Source organism: Eulemur rufifrons, chromosome 7, assembly GCF_041146395.1.
Source record: "Eulemur rufifrons isolate Redbay chromosome 7, OSU_ERuf_1, whole genome shotgun sequence".
NCBI lineage: Eukaryota > Metazoa > Chordata > Mammalia > Primates > Lemuridae > Eulemur > Eulemur rufifrons.
This window is the reverse complement of record NC_090989.1, coordinates 68,941,018-68,965,221: the sequence shown is the minus strand read 5'-3', so window position 1 is coordinate 68,965,221 and position 24,204 is coordinate 68,941,018. Positions and strand designations below refer to the sequence as shown.

The window sequence follows — 24,204 nt, the reverse complement described above, 5'->3', positions numbered from 1 at the left end:
TTAACTTTTTTCCCAAAACAGCTTTCATTATTTTCCATGATAGTTGGTGAGATGTATTACCCTTTACATCCCTTTCTAAATAGTTTGTGTATATAGTTATTTTCTTTTAGATCCAAAGGTTATATCCAGTAACATGTGTCTGTAAAATTTCCAAATTGTTAAGAGGTTTTAGCCACCTTTTGTTATTTGTTTTTAATTTAACTGAATTGTGATCAAGGAATAATGTCTATAATAATTTTCTTTGTGGTCAAGTACATGATCAATTTTTACAAACGTTCCTTAGATATAGCAGTAAAGCATATTCTCTTTTTGTGGGGTATAAAGATCTAGTATAAGTCTATTAAATCAAATATATTGATTGTCATTATTTAATTTGTTTATGATTTTGTCTACTAGATTTACCCAATTATGAGAAAGGTCTCATTGGTTCTGTTATAATTGCATTATATATATTTAGCAACTGTGTTCTTTGGTGCATAAAGACTGATCATTATTTTATCTTCTACATGTTGAAATCTGATCATCACACAAATTCTACTTCATCTGCTATAATATTGTCATTCCTTCATTTTGTTTTGGTTTGTATTTGCCTAGTACCTTGTTACTTTATTTTTAACCTTTCTTTTTCATATTATTTTATGTTTATTTCTTATATTCAGTATATAGCTGGGAAAGACCAAGGTAGAATTAGAGGTTTGGGACTTTTGACTCTACCCTCTAACCTCAGGGGAGAAGAGAGGGACTAAAGGTTAAATTGTTTATCAATGGCAGTGGTTTAATCAATCATGCTTACATAATGAAGCCTTCATAAAAACCCAAAAGGACTAGGTTTGGAGAGCTTCCAGATAGCTGAATACATAGAGGTTCCTGGAGGGTGGTGTGCCCAGTCATGGAATTTCCATGCCTCCTCCCCTGTACCTGGGCTGATGCATCTCTTCATCTGTATCCTTTGTAGTAGCCTTTACAATAAACTGGTAAGTGTAAGTAAGTGCTTCCCTGAGTTCAGTGAGCTGCTCTAGCAAATTAGCGAACCCAAAGAGGGGTCGTGGGAACCCCAACTTGAAGCCAGCAGGTCAGTAGTTTCAGAGGCCTAGACTTGCAATCGGTAAGATGTATTCCCCTTTCCAAATAGTTTGGGGGGAGTGGGCAGTCTTGGGGTCTGAGCCCTCAACCTGTGGGATCTGATGCTATCTCCAGGTAGATAGTGTCAGAATTGAATTAGAGGACACCCAGCTGGTGTCTGCTACAGAACTGCTTGTTTGCTTGGTGTGTGGGGAAAAGCCCCTGCACATTTAGCCACAGAAGTCTTCCGTGTTGACTGTTGCTGTGGTATGACAGCAGAGGAAAAAAACTGTTTTGAGTTTTTCTACATAGGCACATAGCAGGTACTCAATAAATAACTGTTGAATGAATGAATTAATGCTAAGGACAACCTTATCTATCACACATACACACACCTCACCCCACCTGTGCTTAAACTCTCTAATGGTTTCTAGCTGCACTCAAGAGCCAAGCTCTTCACCATGGCCTACATGCCCCACATGACTTGATCCCTACCTACCTCCCTGATCTCATTTGTGTAACTGCTCCAACATGCCAGGACTCGCTTCGGCTCCAGGGCCTTTACATTCACTGTTCCATCCACCTAGAATGCTCTTCTCCTGGTTATCACATGGTTGGTCCTGCTCACCACTGAGAAGGACCAGTCATTTTCAGTGAAATGTGGCCTCTTCAAAGAGACCTTTCCCTACGAGCCTATCTAAAAGAGCCAGCCCATCTTCCTGCTCCTCCTGCTACCCTACCCCCATTACTCTGTATTCCCATACTCTGTTCTCATGTCTCCACAGCAAATAGCACTTTATCTACTGGCTTACTTGTGAATCTCATAAGAGCAAGGCCTTTATCTTTCTTGTCTACTACTGTGTCCCCGGTGACTAAAAAAGTGGCGTATATTAAGAGCTCAATAAATATTTGTTGAAAGACAGAATATTTGCAGCTAAAGCTTCTTGTATGCTCATAAATACCTGAGAAATCTCCCTTCCTCTTCTCTCTCTCACTCCACACCATTATTATTAGCTTCCTCTACCCCAGGATCAGGTCCCATCAGTCTAGGCCCCGTACACCATTAGCAACCAAACAAAACATGTTTCTCAACCTTTATTAATCTATGTCCAGCAGGCCGAAGTTTTACCTAATTTTATTTTTTACAGTTTATATTATATTATAAAAACTTCTTTTTTTTTTTTTTTTAAATTCAACAAGTATTTATTGAGTACCTATTATGTGCTAGATACTGTTCCAGGTACTTGGGACACATCAGAGAAAAAAACAAAGAGCCCTGCCCTCATGGAGCTTACAGTCTAGTGTTTATTGTCACTTCACCTGCATATGGTCTGTGACTGGGGGCAAGTCACCACACCTTTGTCCTCAGCTGCCCAAAATGGGGGGATAGCAGGCCAGGCTCAGACATGGATAACGTGTCTGGTGTACTGCAGATGCCAAACCGGACACTCACCCCCAACCCACCACCCAATCAGTGGATAGGGCTGGAAGTTGATTTTTAATAATAAGAGTACAATGGGTACAGGCCAGAGGGAGTTGAGCCGAGTTGTCTGGTGTGCTGTGGGGGTGGTAGGCTGGGTACACAAATTGCTGCTGCTGCTGCTTGGTGGCTGCCTTGTTGGCTAGGTCCTTGGCCTCCTCTGTAGCTGCCAGTGCTGTCTCCTTTGCCTTCTCCTTGGCTTCCTTGGCTGTCTCAACAAGCGTTTTGGAAGGGGCCTCACCCTGCAGCTTGGCCAAGATGTACTCAAAACCTTTCACAGTCTGGGTCACGTTGCTTTTGAACCGGGCGAGACCAAATTCCTGGACAGCTCTGGAGACACCAAATAAGCTAGAGGAGACCCAGCCTTCCCGACGGATTTCGTTCCAGCCGCTGTTGTCAGAGTTCACATAGTAAACACATCATTCCTCCACCATCATCAGCCGGGCATGGCTGATGTTCCAGGTGAAGGTGGTCATGGTCTGATTCTGTGGGCCCACAATAGAGTCCTCCAGGATGTACACCGAGTGAGCAACATTGGCAGGAAACAGTGGCTCGGCCCAGCGGGGCATCCTGTTGGTCTTGGTCAGGAGGCGCCGTGACAGGAGCTTCTGGTCAGGGGTCACCTCCTGGTAAACTATGTCTTCCGTCAAGACATGTTTGCTATGGGGATTCGGGTATCACTGCCAGAAGGCAGCGAACACTTGGTCCCAGGAACTCCGGAGCACGCTCTGGCCCAGGAAATACTTCACCATCGTCCAGGCCGGGGCGGGCTCAGCACCCACGCAGCATTAGGGGTGCGGAGCCCCGGGAGGGCTCGTGCTGGCTGGCCCGGGCTCGGCGCACGCCCACTGCCAGGCTAGCAACTCAGTCATCACGGCACCGCACCCAAGCCGCCACAGCCGCCATGAGTTGTCCCGGCCTGCGCCACTTCCAAAAACTTCTTTTTACTATTTTCCAAAGTCAAAATTATAATATTAAATATGTTTTTCACAGTGTCCTTTCTCTCAGTTTTAATTTTCTACCCTGGTTGAGGGATTTAAAATTGGGATTTCCATTAAGAACTACCAATTTATATCCCTGGAGGTCGACAGTTCTTGTAATCCTGGGACCCTATGGGCCACTTTCCAACTTTCCCTTTCCTGTATTCATTTGATCCCAGACTATCACTGTCGATTCAGATTCCTCAAACCTTCCCCCCACAATTACTTGGTCCAGTATTAGCATCCTCCCATAGCATTTGATATCAGCTTTATTAGTATAGATCTTATTTTGGCATTGTTTCATTATAAGTTTCTCTACTTTTTGGACCAGCACTTGTCCAACAGAACTTTCTGTGTTGAAAATATTCTATATCTGTGCCATCCAATATGGTAGCCAGTAGTCACACATGGCTACTTAACACTTGAAATGTGACTAGAGTTAACTGAAAAACTGAATTTTAAATTTTATTCTATTAATTTAAATGGCCATATGTGGCTACTGATTACCATACCAGACAGTCAATAAAACCTTAGCCATCTTAATATTTTCAGCTCTCTACCAATGATAGCACATAATAAACATTTAATAAATAAGCCACAGAATAGAAAATAGAGTATATCATATATATTTATAGTAAATTAGGTACATGGTTTTTGGAATTCTTTCAGTTATGTGTATGATTTTATGTATAGACCGTGATTTTGTACATAGGTTTCTCCTAATGGATCAGAGTTTAATTTTCTTTCTTTTTTTTTCTTTTTTTAGAGATAGGGTCTCACTATGTTGCCCAGGTTGGCTTGAACTCTTGGGCTCAAGCGATCTTACCCCCTTAGCCTCCCAAATAGCTGGGACTACAGGAGTGAGCCACCATGCCAGCAAAAAATTTTTGAAAGCCTGTGCTGATAAGCCTACCAAATGTCAGCTCTTTGTTCTATCTCCCCACTGTTCTATCACTGTAACTGAGACCAGGAGGCAATTAAGGTCTTTCAAACAATAAGATTTAAAAGATTAACATCATATTGATATTAAAGTTCTTATCCTTTCATCCAAAGTGGCCTATCACCTGCACTTCAAATTTAGAATAAAAAAGAAATAAAGATAATACCTTTTTAGTCCATCTTTTTACTCCATTATATCCTTTGGTTACCAGCTGTCTATGAAAAAAGCTGTTGAAGAAGTGAACCTAGAACAGACACCAAAACAAGCAACCAGATTATATTAGGCTTGCTCAGATCTAACTTCAAAGGAAAAGAAAATTTAAAAATGCTTGAACATAAAATAGACAAAAGGGGAGGAAAAGTTTCTTCTCAAAAAATAATGATCAAAATATAGAAAATATATTACATGGTTTACAGAAGATTCTGTTCCAAATTTTTATTAGAATGACCTTACAGCTGTAGTCTACAAGACAGAGCTGAACAGATCATCTGAATCCAGAACCAGAAGCAACCTTACAAATCTCTCCAAATCAGGTGATAAAGTTGAAAGAAGCTATGAAAAAATGAGGTAATGATTACCTGAACTCAAGGGATATAGATTGCAAAACTAATCCCATCTGAAGGATGTAGATATGGAGACTCTTGTTGTAACAACTATGAAAAGGCCTTAGTGTGATCATTTCTAGTACCAAAAGAACTACCCTGTTCATCCAGAGCATCAGGGCCTGCATTACTGGCTTCAAATTTCTGACTTACAAGTGGTATCAGCTTATCTGAGATGGTAAACATATTGTGGTATTAAAGTGTTCATTCAGTAAACTTGAGATGATAAAACTGTTCCCTTAGTGCTGTGGTTCTCCAGGTGTGGTCATCATGAGATCAGTAGTATCGGCATCACCTGGGAACTTGTTAAAAATCCAAATTCTCAGGCCCTACCCCAGACCTACTAAAGGAGAAACTCAGAGGGTGGGGCCCAGTATTCTACTTTTTTGAAACTTCCAGATGATTCTGATGCACATTCTTTTGATAAATACTCGGTTTAACATACACATAAAAAGAGCTTGTAATAGCTATCTCTAGAGTAGTGATTCTCAAATTTGGTGTCCATCAGAATCATCTGGAAAGCTTGTCAAAACACAGATTGCTGGGCCCCACCTCCAGTTTCTGATTCAATAGGCCTGGGCTGGGGCCTGAGAATGTGCATTTCTAGTAAGTCCCCAGGTGATGCTGATGCTGCCGGTGTAGGGACCACACTTTGAGACCCACTGCCTTAGTAAGTGTCCTGTTAACCCCACGAAAGTTTAGAATTAAATGTAGAGACAAGGCTGGGCTCACGCCTATAATCCTAGTACTATGGGAGCCCCAGGTGGGAGGATTGCTTGAGGCCAGGAGTTCAAGACCAGCCTGAGCAAGAGTGAGACCCGTCTCTACAAAAAAATACAAAAATTAGCCAGGCGTGGTGGTGTGTGCCTGTAGTCCCAGCTACTTGGGAGACTGAGGCAGGAGGATTGCTTGAGCCTAGGAGTTTGCGGTTGCAGTGAGATATGATGACACCATGGCACTATAGCCTGGGCAACAGTCAGACGGTGTCTCAAAAAAAAAAAAAAAACTATTATAGAGACAGTGAAGGTAAATTAAGCTCTTGAAATTAATACTTTAATATTAAAAAACAATCTGAATATGTTTAGATTTAAACTTTCTAATGATTAAGATTCTGACAAAGAATCTGGCAGATTATCCTCATGATTCCAATTTATAATGCACAACATATTTGTGATTTTAACTGGAAAGTTAAAATCATTTTTCTATATTCATAAACAGTATCAGAATCTGAGATTTTTAAATATATAACTGCTTATTTTTTAGTTTACAAAAGTTGTATAAAGTACTCAAAAAGTTTTGCAGCCCATCCATCAGGCATTTAAGTATTCATACATAAAAATGAATATATTAAGTCAAAAATAGTTTTAATATGCAACTAACCTCTTAAGAGAATTTAGGGCTGATGAAGGTTGAGTTTGTATTGGAACTGAGAATTAAAGATTTACCCAAGAAAAAATGAAGATGAATACTATTTTACATTTTCAAAGAGAGTAAGATTTCAAGTTAAATTTAAGAGCATAAATAATCTCTTATGTGCATCTCGCCACCAAAAACAAAACAACCGCCCCTCCCCCGCAAGATATCAACAAACACACCCACTCTGACACAAGTAGGAAAACAATTGCACCGTGACTTTCTTACACAGAAGTGGTTTGCTGGAACTTATGCTCAACCTTAACATTATCAAGACAAAATTAAACCCTTTTTTAAAAATTTAAGGTATATCAAACAATTACATAAAGTTTAAAAACAAAAAACTACTACTTTTAATACACAAGGATTCTTCTAAAGAAGAGGAAGTTTCCACTTACTTTGTCTGGAACTGCATCCATTATCAGCTCACCGTACATATTAATGACCTAAAAAGGCAACATAAAACTGGCTTACTAACTATACAATTCAGAACACTCCAATCAGAATGACTAATATATTGATATTGTAATCAAACCTTTTAAACCTTGGGGTTAATGAGTCACTTCAGTAGGAATAAAGAATCCTTGATTCTAAAAGATAACTGTAAGGCCAACCCAGAGGTTATAATAATATTTTACTGACCAATATCTACTGCACCTTTTCCATGCTGAGAACCTGCAATACACTAACCTGGTCATTCAGCCAATTCTGACCATCCAGGGTCGCCAGGTCATCCATATCCAGCATGTGCTTATTGTAGAAGATGCGGAAATTGCATTTTTGATGTCTGGCCCGATAGTTTGTTATTTCCCTATTGATAAATGGTTTTCTGAAACAGAAAGATTTTGAAAGAAAAGGTAAAAAACATGAGTTCTACTCAATGTATTGCTAAGTATCTTTTCTCCCCTAAATCAAAAGAAAAGTCATATAGGCCAACAATTTTATTTCCAAGGGCTTAACTTTAGCATCACTTACATACCTATTAGAAAAGTCTTCATTAAACACATCTTTTAATCTTCCAAGAACATCTTTTTCACTGAGTGGCACCAAACTGCCATACTTCTTCATAACCTCATCTAGGAATCCTTAAACACAGGAAGAGAGAAAAACTAAGATGGAAAAACAATCCCTTTTCAGCAAAGCCATTCTCCCAACACTTAACCTATACATAACACTTAACACATACGGTACTCAACCTATATTACTACATAGTATTGTATTACACTATAAAGAAGTCTCTTAAAAGGTATGTCTTTTGAAAAAAAAATATATATATATACTAGGCCCTCATCATTCCAATCTAGAGAAAAATGCTGTGAGGTATCATTTCATCACATTGGATTTTTAGGCCACTGATGCAGTTAGAGAATATTAAGAGATAGCCAAAATTAAATACTGACATCTTTCCATAGCTTAATCCTGGAAAGGAATCCTATCTCCTAAAGAGTGAAATCTAAAGGGCTTAGTCACCTAGTCACATGTGTCTACCCTTTTGGTAACTGAAAGAATTATTTTTTTTAAATCACAATTAGAGGGAATTAATTGGTGAGATCATTGTCACTCTATTATCTGGTAAATAGGTGTGTAACTGAGTATCAGCAAGGGACAAATACAATTTAATTTGATAGTTATGACACTGAATAACTCTGTCAGTTTAACTTGATAATACCTAGTGAGGCATATTTTAAGATGAGAAATAGAATTTAAATGGTGACTTTTTGGCCGGACTATAGGATAGTCTTCAGGTCAACTTAAATAATATTTATATATGTTTAATGACTTCAAGGAGGATCCACTGAAGAAACATACCTTAAAAGGCCCTAGGAAATAAAACCAGGACATTATTTCTAAGTAAATATAATACAAAAAAGCTAAGGAAAGGCTTAGAATCTAACAAAAGTACAGACATGACTTAGGCTATTCCCTGATGCTGAATAGGGAAAGCAATAGCCTAGCTAACCAACAGTCTGACAGTTAAGTCTATTGAGTTAAGACGGGAAAAATAAGGACTCCTAGCCACAGCTTACTCAGCTCCCTTTCTAACTCCAAGAATAGCCTCTGCTATGCATCAATACAAAATGGACAGGAAAGATCACAACAAAGTGTTCTGGGAATTTTTTCTTCCGTTAATCTCTCACCAGAGTAGCTCTCAATTTGAAAGGCTTAAGACAAGACCAAAGATCAGAGTCCAGTAAACAGGAAAAAAGTGCTTGCTTATGCCTGGTTCTGGTCAAAACTTTAGACAAACACAGAAGATGGGAAGGTAGTTCCATGTTCCAATTTAATCAGGACAGGAGATAAAGATTTGTGGTTTCTAAACCAGGAACAGAACATATATTTGCCTCTAGTACTTACTGTATCACATCTTATACTTATCTAAGCACAGTCTTGTGTTTACAGGGGAGAATGAGCCAAATGGAAGATAAGGAATCCCAACAGTTTAAGGAACAAATTTTATAGCAAAATAATGCCCCTAACAACAAAAAAAATTAAACTTTAGGCCCCACAACATTCAGGTTCCTCAAATAAGAAAGCAGTATGCCTCACCAATGGAATATCGACCCCAATTTCAAAATACTATCATGAAAAATCAGTGTTCTTGTTAACAATGTTATTTCTGGGTGGTAGTATTACAGAGATTTTAAGTTGTTATGTATTTTTCTCTTATCTAAAGAGATGTGGTCTTGCTATGTTGCCCAGGCAGGTCTAGAACTCCTGGGCTCAAGTGTTCCTCCCACCTCAGCTGGAGCACGTAGATGTTTTTGCTTTCAGATGATAAACATGGATTCCTTATTCAGCAGAAAGACCCTTTTAGGATCTTCAAGGAGAACCCTAGATTACAATGTCTCACTGAGACACACCATTATCTCACTGGAACCAGAATAAAACAACAAACAGTTAAAGAACACTTACCATAAGACAAGCACTAGCATATCTCATTTAATCCTTATAGCTACTGTATGTATTAAGATCTCTGCTTTACAAATGGAGACACTGAAAGCTTAGGGAGGTTAAGTAACCTTCCCTAAGACACTTAACTAGCATATGGCTGAACTAAGATTCTGATTGTAGTCATGTGACTACCAAAACTGGGCTGTTAACTATTAATGTCATGCTGCTATGCCACCTCTAAAGCATGAAATACTTATTATCTTTTCTCTACAAAAAACGTGGTTCTTCATTTCACCTTTCATTTTTTTTAGTTGTCACTTTACACCTGTATCACCTTTCCCTTTTAATACCCCCTTGAGCCAAGAATTACCCAGAAAGAGATTTCATAAAGTAACAGTTAAATTCATTATTCTTTACCCACTTGCTTTTACTAGTCAACTAAAAAGGAAAAATATATCTTCAAATAAGTTCATATAAAAAATAAAAAGGAAAGAGGTACTTGGAATACACTATTTTTCTCTAAAAGTACTAAAATTTCAAAGTGACCCAAGAAATCATGGATAAAATATTAGGAAGAACAACAAACAAAAACTAGTTTGATGTTTTTCCTGCATCCTGCAAGTACAAAATTTTAATAATACGGGGAAAAAAAACCCTAAGGTGTTATTTCAGAAGTTAAATTACCCACAATGGTAAACTAACTGCACTGGATAGTTTTTCTTTGATACAACTGATCTGGGTCACATCCCACCCTGAATGTGGAATGGGGTTCATTGTGTTATGCACATAAGAACTGCAACCACTTGGTTCTCCAACAAAAAATAATACACACCTGAGAAACGTCCCATCAACAATAAGGAAGGTATAAAATGTCTAAGAATAAACTTAAGGTATGTGCAAAGCCTAAGTGAAAAGCTACAAAATACTACTATGGGAGACAAATCAATAATTCTTTAATTTTTAGACAGGAAAACTCAATATTGTAATAAATGCAATTTTCCCCTAAATTAATCTATGAATATAATGCAATGTACCAAGCAAAAATCACACTTTTTAAAAAAATTTACAAAACAATTAAAAATTCCTCTTGGGACAAAAATGTGAGTAAATTCTAGAAATTTTTGAAAAGGATTAAAGGAGAAGAAAGGTGAATAAGAAGCAGGAGAAGAGGTAGAGGGCCTAGTTCCACGGTCAGGGTGGCAGTCTGCTCTCAGTTCTTGGTGTGTTCTTGGGCAAAGAATGACCAGACTCAAAGTCTCAAGCCCAGACTATTATCTTGGAAAAATCACAGGCAGGGCCAATATGATGGAGTAACCCCAGGCAAGAAACAGTTTCACGAGCTCCTTATTGAAGAACAAAACAGGCCTGTGTTCACAAGCGGAGAGAGACAGAATGACTCACTGACTGACCCACTCTGAATTCGGAGATTGTTTCATTAGCCCAGTCTGGGGGTGGGCTCTCAGGAGGTGTGGGATGTTATCAAATGATCAACATTTGCCCTCAAAATTCCATGTACCGATAACTCAAGCTCCCTCTCCCAAAGCCCACCTGGGGGAGGAGGGGTGAACCACAATGCAGATTCAAGCTAATGGCATAATTACCCTTAGGTTTCTGTAGGTCACTTTCTAAATCCTATCACAACAGGGCTAGGGAATTCCCACATTGATAATGCGTTTCCTCCTTCCCCAGGTGGAGCAGTTGCTCAGCATAGGACTGAGGGGAGGCAACACAAAAATGGAGCGTGCCCACCCTTATCCTTCTTCCCAGGTGGAGCAATTGCTCAAGACAGCAACAAAGCAGGGAACCCTTTTCCAGAGAAGAGCTGGAGATCCTAACTATCTACCTAACACCATCAAATTATAAAACAATAATAATTAAAGCAAAATAGTGTTAGCATAGAAATAGAGACCAAGTCCAGAAAAAGACCCAATGGCAGGTGGCATTTCTTAATCACAGAAAAAAGAATGAATTACTCAATAAATAGTATTAGAACCACTAAATCTTTTATCCACAGCTGAAATTCATTTTGGTGTATAAAGACTGAAGTAAGGATCCATCTTCACTTTTTTAAAAAGAGCTAAATTTAAAAATAACACATTAATAGCCTAGAAGAAAGAGTTGAACACATTTTCACAAACATTTATTTTATAAATGAAAATTAGCTTTTAAGTAGTAATTTTTTTCCTAATACATGACCATAAACATTTTAAAATAAAGTGGTAGTCACCCCATAATTCCTTTTGAACTTTCATACCCTTTAACATGTATTTCTTAAACATGTAAGTGGCACACCATACTTACACCTTCGTGCTTTTTCCATTCAATATACCATGGACAGCTTTTTATTCCTAAGTCAAATCAAAATGATCTAGTAGCCTATTTAAATGGGCATGCCATATTTTAACCAATTCCCTACTGATGGCCATTTGTTAATTTTTAGCTCTCTAAATAATTCATCAAAACCCTTGATCTAATCCTTGTTCTGTTTTCCTAGGACATACTTGCTAAAAGTCAAATTTCTGGGTCACAGGGTATACATATCTAAACTTCTAAATTTTCATTTATGAATTTTGCTATACACATTTACAAAATTTTAATGTTTACAGAGTTGGTATATTTTTATTGCTTCTGAGTTTCTTATCGTACAAAAAATGTCTTATCAATATAAGATTATAAAAATGGTCTGTTCAAAAAATAGCAATAACATAAGCCAATTTTAAAATAGGCAAAGGCCAGGCTTAGTGACTCACACCTATAATCCCAGAACTTTGGGAGGCCAAGGCAGGAGGATAACTTGAGGCCAGGAGTTCAGGATCAGCCTGGGCAACATAGCAAGACCCCATCTCTACAAAAACTTTTTAAAAATTAGCTAGGTATGGTGGTGTGTGCCTATAGTCCCAGCTACTGGGGAGGCTGAGGCAGGAGGATCACTTGAGTCCAGGAGTTTGAGGCTGCAGTGAGCTATGACTGATGCTACTACACCTAGCCCAGCAACAGAGTGAGACCCTGTCTCAAAAAAAACAAACAAAAAAAATAGGCAAAGGACCCAAATAGACACTTCTCAAAAAAAGACATACAAATGGCCAACAGGTATATGAAAAAAATGCTCAACATCACTCATCATCAGGGAAATGCAAATTAAAACCACAATGAAGGCCGGGCACAGTGGCTCACGCCTGTAATCCTACTACTCTGGGAGGCTGAGGCAGATGGATCATTTGAGCTCAGGAGTTCGAGACCAGCCTGAGCAAGAGCGAGACCCTGTCTCTACTAAAAATAGAAAGAAATGATCTGGACAACTAAAAATACATATAGAAAAAATGAGCCGGGCATGGTGGCGCATGCCTGTAGTCCCAGCTACTCAGGAGGCTGAGGCAGAAGGACTGCTTGGGCCCGGGAGTTTGAGGTTGCTGTGAGCTAGGCTGATGCCATGGCACTCTAGCCCAGGCAACAAAGTGAGACTCTGTCTCAAAAAAAAACAAAACAAAACAAACAAACAAACCCAAAAAACCACAATGAAATATCCCGTCATATCTGTTAGAATGGCTTTTATCAAAAAGACAAAAGATAAGTATTGACAAAGATGTGGAGAAAAGGGAATCCTTATACACTATTGGGGGGAATGTAAATTAATACAATCATTATGAAAAATACTATAACAGTTTCTCAAAAAAATTAAAAATAGAACTACAGTGTGATTCAGCAATTTTACTTCGGGGTATATATCTAAAGGAAATGAGATCAGTATACCTAAGAGACATCTGCACTCCTATGTTCATTGCAGCACTATTCACAACAGCCAAGATATAGAATCAACCTAAGTGTCCATTAATGGATGAATGAAGAAAATGTTAGTATATACGCAATGGAATACTATTCAGCCTGTAAAAATCCTCTCATTTGCAACAGCATGGATGAACTTGGAGGACATTATGCTAAGTGAAATAAGCCAGACACAGAAAGAAAAATACTGCATCTTTCTCATGTGTGAAACCCAAAGAAGTCAAAATCAGCTGAGCGTGGTGGTAGCTCACGCCTGTAATCCTAGCACTTTGGGAGGCCAAGACAGGAGGATCACTTAAGGCCAGGAGTTCAAGACCAGCCTGAGCAACACAGCAAGACCCCATTTCTGCAAAAAATAGAAAAATTAGCTGATCATGCATGGTAATGTATGCCTACAGTCCCAGCTTCTCAGGAAGCTGAGGCAGGAAAATCACTTGAGCCCAGGAGTTGGAGTTTGCAGTGAGCTATGATGACCACTACTCTCTAGCCCGGGGAACAAAGCAAGACCCTGTCTCCAAAATCAAATAAAAAAACCCAAAAAAGCCAAATTATATAAGTAGAGAATAGAAAGGTGGTTACGAGGGACTAGGCGAGACAGAGAATGGGAAGATGTTGGTCAAAAGGTACAAACTTTCAGTTAGACAGGGAGAATAAGTTGTAAAGATTTATCGCACAGTCTGGTTACTATAGTTAATAATGTACTGTGTACTTAAAAACTGATGAGAACAGATTTTAAATATTCTCAAGAGAAAGTAAGGCCCGTGTGATGGCTCATGCCTGTAATGCTAGCACTTTGGGAGGCCAAGGCAGGAGAATCACTTAAGCCCAGGAGTTTGAGACCAGCCTAAGCAACACGGCAAGACTCTATCTCTACAAAAAATAGAAAAATTAGCCAAGTATGCTGGCGCGCACCTAGAGTCCGAGCTACTCGGGAGGCTGAGGCAAGAGGATCGCTTGATGCCGGGCGCGGTGGCTCACGCCTGTAATCCTAGCACTCTGGGAGGCAGGCCAAGGCGGACGGATCATTTGAGCTCAGGAGTTCGAGACCAGCCTGAGCAAAAGCGAGACCTCCGTCTCTACTAACAAAATAGAAAGAAATTATATGGACAGCTAAAAATATATAGAGAAAAAATTAGCCAGGCATTGTGGCGCGTAACTATAGTCCCAGCTACTCGGGAGGCTGAGGCAAGAGGATTGCTTGAGCCCAGGAGTTTGAGGTTGCTGTGAGCTAGGCTGATGCCACGGCACTCTAGCCTGGGCAACAGAGTGGGACTCTGTCTAAAAAAAAAAAAAAAAAAAAAAACAAGAGGATCGCTTGAGCCCAGGAGTTTGAGGTTGCAGAGAGCTATGACGACAGCACTGCACTCTAGCCCAGGCAACAGAGTGAGACTCTATCTCAAAAAAAAAAGGAAAAGAAAAGAAGTGAGTGATGAGTACGTGTTGATTAGCTTGATTTAATCACTTCATAATGTATACTACACATATCAAAATACCATTGTACCCCACAAATATATACAATTTTTGTCAATCAGAAATAATTTTTAATTTTTTAAGAGATGAAGTCTCACTCTGTCACCCAGGCTAGGGTGCAGTGGTGTGATCATAGCTCACTGCAGCCTCCAAATCCTGGTCTCAAGCAATCCTCCCACCTCAGCTTTCCCAGTAGCTAGGAGTATAGGTGCCTAATATACACACTTTTTTTTTTTTTTTTTTTAAGAGATGGGGTCTCAAATTCCTGGTCTCAACTGATCCTCCCACCTCAGTCCCCATAGTGCTAATTACAGGCATGAACCACCAGGCCTAGAAATAATTTCAATGGTCTCTTGTATTCTTTTTAATAACTTTGAGATAGTCACATACCATAAAGTTCACCCTCTTAAAGAATACAATTCAAGCCAGGGTAATGGCAAAACCCCAATTCTACAAAAAATTAAAAATTAGCCAGGCATGGTGGCATGTGCCCATAGCCGCAGCTACTCGGGAGGCTGAGGCAAGAGGATCTCTTGAGCCCAGGAGTTTCAAGTTGCAGTGAGCTGTGATGATGTCACTGCACCCTAACCCAGGAAACAGAGCGAGACTCTGTCTCAAAAAAAAAAAAAAAAAAAACTATAACTCAGCGGTTTTCAGAGTTGTGCAACCATCACTACTAATTCCAGAACATGTGCATTACCCCAAAAAGAAACCCTGTACCCATTAGCAGTCAACTTCCTATTTCCCTTCTTCCCAGCTCCTGGCAACTATTAACCTATGAATACTTTATCTCTGTGTTCGTCTATTCTGGACATTTCAAATAAATGGAATCATATATTATATGGCCTTTTGTGTCTGGCTTTTCACTTAGCATGTTTCCAAGGTGCTTCCACATTGAAGCATGTATCAGTACTTCATTCCTTTTATGATAAAATATTCTGTTTTGTAGATACACCAAATTTTACCCATTCATCAGTTGATGGACATTTAGATCATTTCTACTTTTTGGCTATTATGAATGATGTTGTTATTGCATTCATGTACAAACTTTTGTGTATGTTTCTAGTTTTAATGTACCTGGAATGTATTACAGCACAGGAATCTATTCCATTTCCTTCCAAAACAGCTAACTGTCCAAGTTATTTCTTTTAATCCTTAATGTGCTGTGATTTTACCACACAAAATTTAGTGTGGGGTTGTGTTTGTATATGCGTATGTATTAATCCTGACTGGCACTTACTAAGCTTTTCTAATTTAAGACTCATACCTTTCTCTTCGATTCTGGAAAATATTCTTTATTTTTTTCAGTTTCCCTTCCATTATTTCCTGGCACACCCATGAAATGGAGGTTAGAATTTCAGTTCTTTAAAGTAAAGCAAGAACTTCAAGATACTTGCAAAGTAATCTCTGTACAGAATCCTAGATTTTCATATACTCCCTCAAATCTTTCACAGTTGTCTTGAATAAGCATAATTCAGTATTAATTTTTTTTGCAGTAACTCTCTATCATTACAATGTATGCAACTTGGTTTTTCAAGGAGTAACTTCCTTCTTATGCTCGTATTTCATCAATTTATATAATACTGAATAAACATGTGAAATGGCAATAAGGAAATTTCCCATAAGTACAACTCTTAAATATATAAATCAAGTCAAAGAAGCATAAGGTACAGTTACATTAGAGATGAGCCAGCATTCAGCATACCATGGAACTCAAAACTGTCTAATGCTCGAAAAGTCAGTTAAAGCAGCATCTACTGTTCTGATTGCTCTATTAATCCCGATTACTCAGGTTTAGTTCTTTTATTTGTTGAATTTGTCTCATGGTGTTGGCTTTTCTCAGATGATGATGACACACTGAGAGTTCATCTTTACTTGGGTAAACTTGCTGGGGATAGAAGGGAAGGGTTGTCATGGGCAGTAGCTGTTGCTCTGCTGTGAACTATTTTTGGTGGAGTAGGGATGCTAAGAACCTTAGCAACTGTTCTGAAAACGGATGTTCCTCATTCTTGCCAGGTGATATGGGGTACAAGGGGCTAGGGGGTGCGGGTGAAAGGTGTCCTGTCTCCTGTTCTTAGAATTTTGGCTCAATAGCAGGTATCTTTTTTGCTGGTATGTGGCACAGGCAGGGAGGATTCCCCAATTACTCAGTCTTTTACTATGGGTCTCCCCTTTCCTCCCCACTTCTAAAACCTCCAGAAATGGGCACCCTCAATGTCACACCATTTCCCTGCACTAATCTTCCTTCTGCCCCTCTGGATCATCCCTCTATTTTCTGCCTTGTGGGAGCTTCTCAGTTTCAGATCCACCAAAACTCCTTCCTCGCTGTTTTTGAGCATAGAGATATATACGTGTTTTTAATATATTTTTCACAATTTCTATGGATTTGGTGGGAGGAGGAAGAAATTTCATGTCCTTACTTCATCCTCTTAAACCTGGAACTTGCTATTGGTTTCAGATAGACATTCTTTAGTAAATGAGGTTAGTTTCCTTTATTACTAGTTTTCTCAGAGATTTTAACACAAAGGGAAGCCAAGTTTTATTAACAGGCATTTCAGCACTTGCTCAGATGCCACGATTTTTCTCCTTTAGCCTATTATAATAATGAATTACATTACAGATCACTAAATGTGAATTCTGTAAGAATTCCTACTTCTTCAGGCCATGCTACAGTTTTACTAAATGCCATATTCAATTTATCAGTTGTATTCGGAACTGTATATCTATAAAAGTTAATTGGTATTTGTGGGTAAATACTAATTGTTTTTCCGGTTTAAGTATCACAGTTCTGCTAACCTATTAGGACAATTTATATCAATTCTAAGACAGTATCGATAGTAACGACAACTGTCCTAGAATACATTTTTTTAAAGATTTGCTAGGACTCTTACCTTGTGTTTTTTTGTGGGAAGAACTTGTTACACATAATGGTTGGAAAGATAAAGTCCTCAGAATTGTTTAAACTATCAAGAAGTAACCCTCCTAACTCCCTCAAAAAAAGCCATTTATAACAATTTGATATATCTGTTCAGATATGTCCTATATAAATGTACATACACATGTATATATACATATTCATCCTATCTATATGCATATATATCTTTTAACAAAATGGTATGCCATTTTGCAACTTGTTTTGGCTTTACATAGACATCTTTCAGTATCAAAATATAGATCTAATTTATTCTTAAACAGCTGCATAGTATACCATTGCCTGAATGTTCCATAATTTATGCTTCAATAGAAACACCTGTTTTGATTGTTTGCATTTTTTGTTTTTACTAAAATAATACAAGTAATTACCCTATACAAACATATTTGTATTCTTTTATATCTAGGATAAATTCCAAGCAGGGGAATGGATCAAAGACTGATATTGGCATACTGTCTTCCAAAAACATTTATACCAATTTACTTCAAGGGGTAGATTTTGATAAGAGAGGGCCTTTAAAGCATGACATAAAAACTAGAAGCATAAAGTCAAAGATATAAATTTTACAATGTAAGAGCTGAAAATTTCTGTTAAATCAAAATACCATAAACAATTCTGGAGTACTAAAAGCTTTTCGTGAGGAACAATTCTTACAATATTTATAATTAGTAATCAATTTGTCATCTTTACAGCTAGAATGATGCTGAGGCCCCTGAAGACAGTACATCCTATTTGTTGCTACATTTTTAGGAACCGGCACAGTGCCTGGTACATAGGAGTTTTGTATGTATTAAATAAATAAAATAGAAACAATCCGACTGAAAAATAGACAAAGGAAAATCATGCACACAAAAAATGTCCAATAAACACAGAAAAAGATGTTCAAACTTAAAAGCGTAAATTAAAACTCTAAAACCTTAACAAGTGTAAACTGGTTCAACTTTTTAGAGGGTGACTCAACAATTCTCTTAAAATTTTAAGTGGGAATATCCTTTCACCAGCAATTCCAATACTGAGAATTTAGCTTACAAGCACAATTGTGTAAGTGTAAATAATTTCACTGCACCATTAGTCTACAGAAGAAACAACTGGAATCAATGTAAGTGCCCATCAACCAAGAATTAAATAAATTATGGAATATCTACATAATGTAGCAATATAAAAAAATCTAAGAAGAATGTCTAACTGCTTTAAGGGAAATCTATGTGTGGGAGGAAAAAACAGGACTCTTATAGAAAGGACAATGGTCAGCAAGTGTGGGCTGGAGTTTGGGGGAGAATAAAGGAAGAATGCATACCAGAAAGACAGATTGACAGCTGTTCATCATCCACTGGAGATGCTTTTTGACTGTTCTTTCCACCTCCCACTTGATTTTCTAGTTTGAGTCCACTGCACACCAGGGGAGCCTCCAGTGGACTTTTACAGTAAGGGTGATCCAGCAACTTAGAACTTAGAATGTTCTGCTTGAGAGATCCATCCTCCTCCATCTGGTATGAGTTCTCATATTGAACAGTCTCTTCAGACACAGGCCCATCTATACTACTCACAGATTTATCTGCTCCAGACTCTGACAGTTTTACTCTGTCATCACTGACAGTACTTGTCCGATTTTCCTGACCCAGAGTCATAATTTCTCTCTCAGTTTCCGAGATGAACATGTTACTAGAATGATGTTCTGATAAGGGGATGTCATGAATCAGTTCTGTACACTCCCACTTAGGAGAAGAACAGGGTGACTGGTCCCAGGTGTACGTGGCACTGCCATTCTGTTGGTCAGGGAATGCTTCATCTAAACTAAGCTCCTTGTCCAAGAAAGGGCTTCCTTTAGTGTGGCTATCAGGCTTACAAGAGTTCTTTCTCTTCACCACAGCATTGTTGTCCATATCTGGAAAGTACGGCTGATGCCGACAAGAAGGGTCTTTAGGTTCTGGGGAAGGAAATGGGCTGCAACTGCCACCCTCACTGTTCTCCCTAAGTGTCTCTTGATGGTCCCCAGTGACCTTCTGCACCCAGCTTCGCTGGGCTTTTCTTAGCTTACAAACTTTGCTCTTTGTTCTGAAGTGCTGGGATCTGAGAATCCTGTACCGAAATCTAATCATGGATAATTTCTCATACATCATAAGAGGAGATACTTTTATTCTTCTATGTTGGTTAAGTTGGAACTTTTTTGGAATCAGAGGTCCCCCATTCCTGTGGTGCTCTGGCCCCTGGTAGCAGCCATAACAAAAGCGCTTTCTCTTATGGTTGCTCAAGGTAACCACAATCGTGCCGCTCTCACCTGGACTTTGGATCTCCCCATTGAACCTCATGGGAAAGTCAGAAGTTTGCGGCTCTGTCCTAGGTCTGTGACCATTGGCCTGTCCTAAAACACGATTTGCTGGAAAGTCGGCAACTGCCTCCAAGAGACTTTTCTCTCTACAGTATTCATGGTCAGAGTTCTTTGCTGATCTCAGAAACTTCTCTGCTTGGAGTTTCAGGAGAGTTCTTGAGGAGGAAATGAAGTGTTTAGTGTCCTTTCTCTTCACTTTAGAGGACAAAGTACAAACACTCTGAGTAGCCACATCGGACTTGGTCTTAGCACAAAGAGTTTCATTCTGGATCCACGTTTTCTGGATCTGAAGGGCCTTCTTTCTACAATGGAAATGTCTCAATTGTCTATTCCAAGTAACTGGCCTTCCCAACTTAGCTTTCAGAATGCACAAGTGTTGGTGAAAATAAAATTTCTTAAAGCCTCCAAATCCAGTATTCCATTTCTCAGAAAAAGCGAAGTGGATTCCTTTCCTCCATAGAATTTTCCTCTGTTTTTTCATTTTTCTGATGCATAATGAGATCTGGATGTAGCTGTTAAGAGAAAGAAAAGTTACATTTTGACCTAAAAATAAGGTCATGAAGATATATTTACAGAAATTCAGGTAGAAAATTGAAAAAAGAACATATATACTTCAATTCAGACTATCAGACACAATGAAATCCCACCTCATTAAGGTTTTCATCACAATGAACACTGGGGAAAGGGGAAGACATGAGTACTCTAAAAGACCCCAATTGCTATACACCTGCCTCTGACAGACGTTTCAAGAATCATTTTCCCATATACAGTTTCTGATGGAACAGGGCTGAGAGTCAAGAAGATTCCTTAGCATTGGCCCTACTTCTCATTAGCTAAGTGATTTTAAAAAGTCACCCAATTCTGTGTTCTCACCTGTAAAATGGAGGATGGGGAAGGGAAAAGAGACCAGATACCACTTAAGATTGATTCCATATTCATTTATTTATAATTTGCTCATGGCAAAACAATGTATTTCATATAGCAGATTTTTAAAGGGGCAGGTACTTTTTCTCTGTATAGTCATCCACAGGTAGACAGTCAATAAATAAATGTGATATCAGCAGCTCAAGAGGGATACCAGGCTCCTGTGCTGCCAATCAAAACCAAACGTGACTTCCCTTCAGGATTTAATAAGACCATATGTTACTGAAGGCTCTTTAGCATAGAAAGAAAGGCACCAGCCACAGCAGGTAGAGTGGAATAAATACTAGATTATGAATTAGAAACCAATATTCTAATTTCAGCTTGCTAACAACTAAGAAAGCTGTATTACCTTTCTGTGCATCAATTTTCTCTGAAAAAAACAATGGAAGACTGAACACGTTTACCTCAGTTTCTTCTCCAAATCTCCTTAAGATGACACATCAGATTTTTTAAATTGCAAAAATAATTAAAAGGACAACGATAATGAAAGAGGAGACAAAAGCAGTAACGTTTTTTGAAAGAAGCAAGCAATCTAAGCCAACAGTATGGGAGGCCAAGAAGCAAGCAACAGGACTTCAAAAAGGCTCAGAATTGGGGGCAGTAAATAACCCATGAAGGTCAGGAGTACGGGGGAGCTAAAAAGGGAAGGACTGGCTCAAAGTCTGAATAAAAAATAGTCCCCCAGATCCCTTCTCCTACCATGACAAATAACAAAAGTTTTATTTTCTGGGGAAGCTGAACCAGGACAGTTAGGTACATCACATGCAGCTGAGGGCAGGGATATGCCAGAACAAATGCGTTTACAGTGAATTCCCTCCTCAACCCCTCCCCACTCAGCTTCCAGAAGACTGGCAGCCAGGTATGTATCTCCGAGGAGAAGAGCAGCCCCTTGGAGAGAAAAAATCAAAGAGAAAAGACCAACAGGTAGTGAAGTGACATTTGGGGATGTCTCAACAAAACAGGCCTGAACAATTACTCTACTGTATATCCTAAAGTTTAAGAAGCAATTAGAGTACAGATCCCTCCTTAACTACACATAACAGGAAACCACCACTCCCCTAGCAAAATTGGAGGTTTATCCTTCAGAAAGGGTAAAATGGACAGACGGACTCCAGGCATAGTTTGAAGATGGAATTACATATTGAATATGAAATTCCAAACATTTTTTCCCACTCATCTTTCAGAACCCTGGCAGTCTGTCTTAGCCATCCAAGCAGAAGACTGGAAGATTCTTCTCTGGAGAATATGATTGGTCCAAAAGAAAATCCATAAAGATACAGATATTCCCCACAAAATGGCTCAGCAAGGCCTACCGTGTACCCCAAAGTTGACATGTCCCACCATGTGTTCAGAGTTTCCAAGCAGCTTCTTAGTAGTCATTCTTAAAAACAACTGGATGTTGTTAAGTACATGCCACCACAGACAGCCAATTTTTCTATTTTTAGTAGAAATGGGGTCTAGGGTCTGGCTCTTGCTCAGGCTGGCCTCCAACTCCTGAGTTCAAGCAATCCTCCTCCCTCAAACTTCCAGAGTGCTAGGATTACAGCCATGAGCCACCATGCCCAGCCAAACTGTTATATCTTACATATATTTTACCACAATAAAAAGAGAGAGAGAGAAGGAAAAACAGTAACACTGTCTTTAAAGATGCAAAAGAAAATATTATATTCATTAGAAAAAAAGAAGATAGGGCGGGCGTGGTGGCTCACATCTATAATCCTAACACTCTGGGAGGCTGAGGCAGGAGGATCGCTTGAGGTCAAGAGTTTGAGACCTGCCTGAGCAAGAACCAGATCTCATCTCTACCAAAAAGAAAAAGAAAAAATCAGCCAGGCATGGTGACACATGTCTATAGTCCCAGCTACTGGGGAGGCTGAGGCAGGAGGATCACTTGAACCTAGGAGTTTGAGGTTGCTGTGAGCTATGCTGACACTGCTGCACTCTAGCCTAGGCAACAGAGTAGAGACTTTGTCACCAAAAAAAAAAAAAAAAAGGAGGAGGAGGAGGAGGAGGAAGATGTTATGTTTTCAAAAATGATCAAAAACAAGGAATGAGCCCTGAAATTGAAAATAGTAGCAGAAATGAAAAACTCAATAGAAAGCCTGGAAGTTAAAAAAAATGAGGTTGCAGTGAGCTATGATGATGCCACTGCACTCTGGCCTGGGTGACAGAGCAAGATTCTGTCTTAAAAAAAAAAAAGGCAAATAAAATCAAAAGACAACTGATAAACCAGAAAAAAATTTTGCAACATGTATCATAAAGGGATAATATCCCTAATATGTAAAGAACTCTTAAATTGAGGGATAGAAGACAAAAAGCCTGATGGAAAAATGGGAAAGAAATATAAGGAAATGATTCACAAAGATTTTTAAACAGCCCTTAAGATGTTCAACTTTACTCATAAGAAAACTGGCAACAATTATAACACATTCTGTTGGTGGGGAAAAAGGCATTTTCACACTTTGTTAGTGGGAACACAAATTGATAAAATACTTTTGGAGGGGAATTTGGTAATATCTAATCAAACTACAGGCCGGGCGCGGTGGCTCACGCCTGTAATCCTAGCACTCTGGGAGGCCGAGGTGGGCGGATCGTTTGAGCTCAGGAGTTCGAGACCAGCCTGAGCAAGAGCGAGACCCCATCTCTACTAAAAATAGAAAGAAATCATATGGACAGCTAAAAATATATATATCGAAAAAATTAGCCGGGCATGGTGGTGCATGCCTGTAGTCCCAACTACTCGGGAGGCTGAGACAGGAGGATCCCTTGAGCTCAGGAGTTTGAGGTTGCTGTGAGCTAGGCTGACGCCACGGCACTCACTCTAGCCTGGGCAACAAAGTGAGACTCTGTCTCAAAAAAAAAAAAAAAACAAACTACAAAAGTATTTACCTTTTAATTCAGCAATGCCACTTTATGGAATTTACCCTGAACACTAATAACAGATTAATGGTTGTGAGAGGCTGGGGGGTGGGAGGAAAAATTGACATAGGGGCAAGCATCAGATAATGTTTTTGGATGATGGAACTGTTCTGTATTCTAGATTGTGGTGGTGGTTACCTGACTCTATGCATGTGTCGAAACAGAGCCATACACCAAAGAGAGTGAATTTTACTGTAGACTAAAAAAGGTCATACTCTATTTTTTGAGCTTCATGCTGGCTACATAAGATAATGTTGGTTTGTAAAAATATATGGAGGTATATGTACACTTATGTATATTTATACAGTTCGCATATATATGTTACACTTAAATAAAAAGTTAAAAAAAAAACTTAGTGGGAGAGAATTCTAGCCTTCACCATTCTCTGGTATCCTTCCTCTAAATCTTCCTTTACCTGTTTATTACTACTATAGGTGATAGACTGCTAGGAAAATCATAGTGTGAAACTGGTTAGGTT

The 24,204-nt window shown here is 38.9% G+C and overlaps 1 protein-coding gene and 1 pseudogene across 2 annotated transcripts in view; both read right to left on the bottom strand.

The window, feature by feature from the left end:
* Window positions 1–20,391, bottom strand: part of SENP5 (SUMO specific peptidase 5) — a 33,789-nt gene extending 13,398 nt beyond the window's left edge. For both annotated transcript variants that reach the window (XM_069472747.1, XM_069472748.1), the window contains exons 1-5: window positions 18,852–20,391; window positions 7,457–7,562; window positions 7,168–7,306; window positions 6,876–6,923; window positions 4,629–4,706 (exon numbers count right to left, since the gene is read on the bottom strand). In XM_069472747.1, the coding sequence (XP_069328848.1) occupies window positions 4,629–4,706; window positions 6,876–6,923; window positions 7,168–7,306; window positions 7,457–7,562; window positions 18,852–20,364 (1,884 nt within the window). In that variant the 5' untranslated portion in view covers window positions 20,365–20,391. The remainder of the gene's footprint in view (window positions 1–4,628; window positions 4,707–6,875; window positions 6,924–7,167; window positions 7,307–7,456; window positions 7,563–18,851) is intronic.
* On the bottom strand, window positions 2,273–3,349 carry LOC138386375 (PRELI domain-containing protein 1, mitochondrial-like; annotated as a pseudogene).
* Window positions 20,392–24,204: the final 3,813 nt, after the last annotated feature.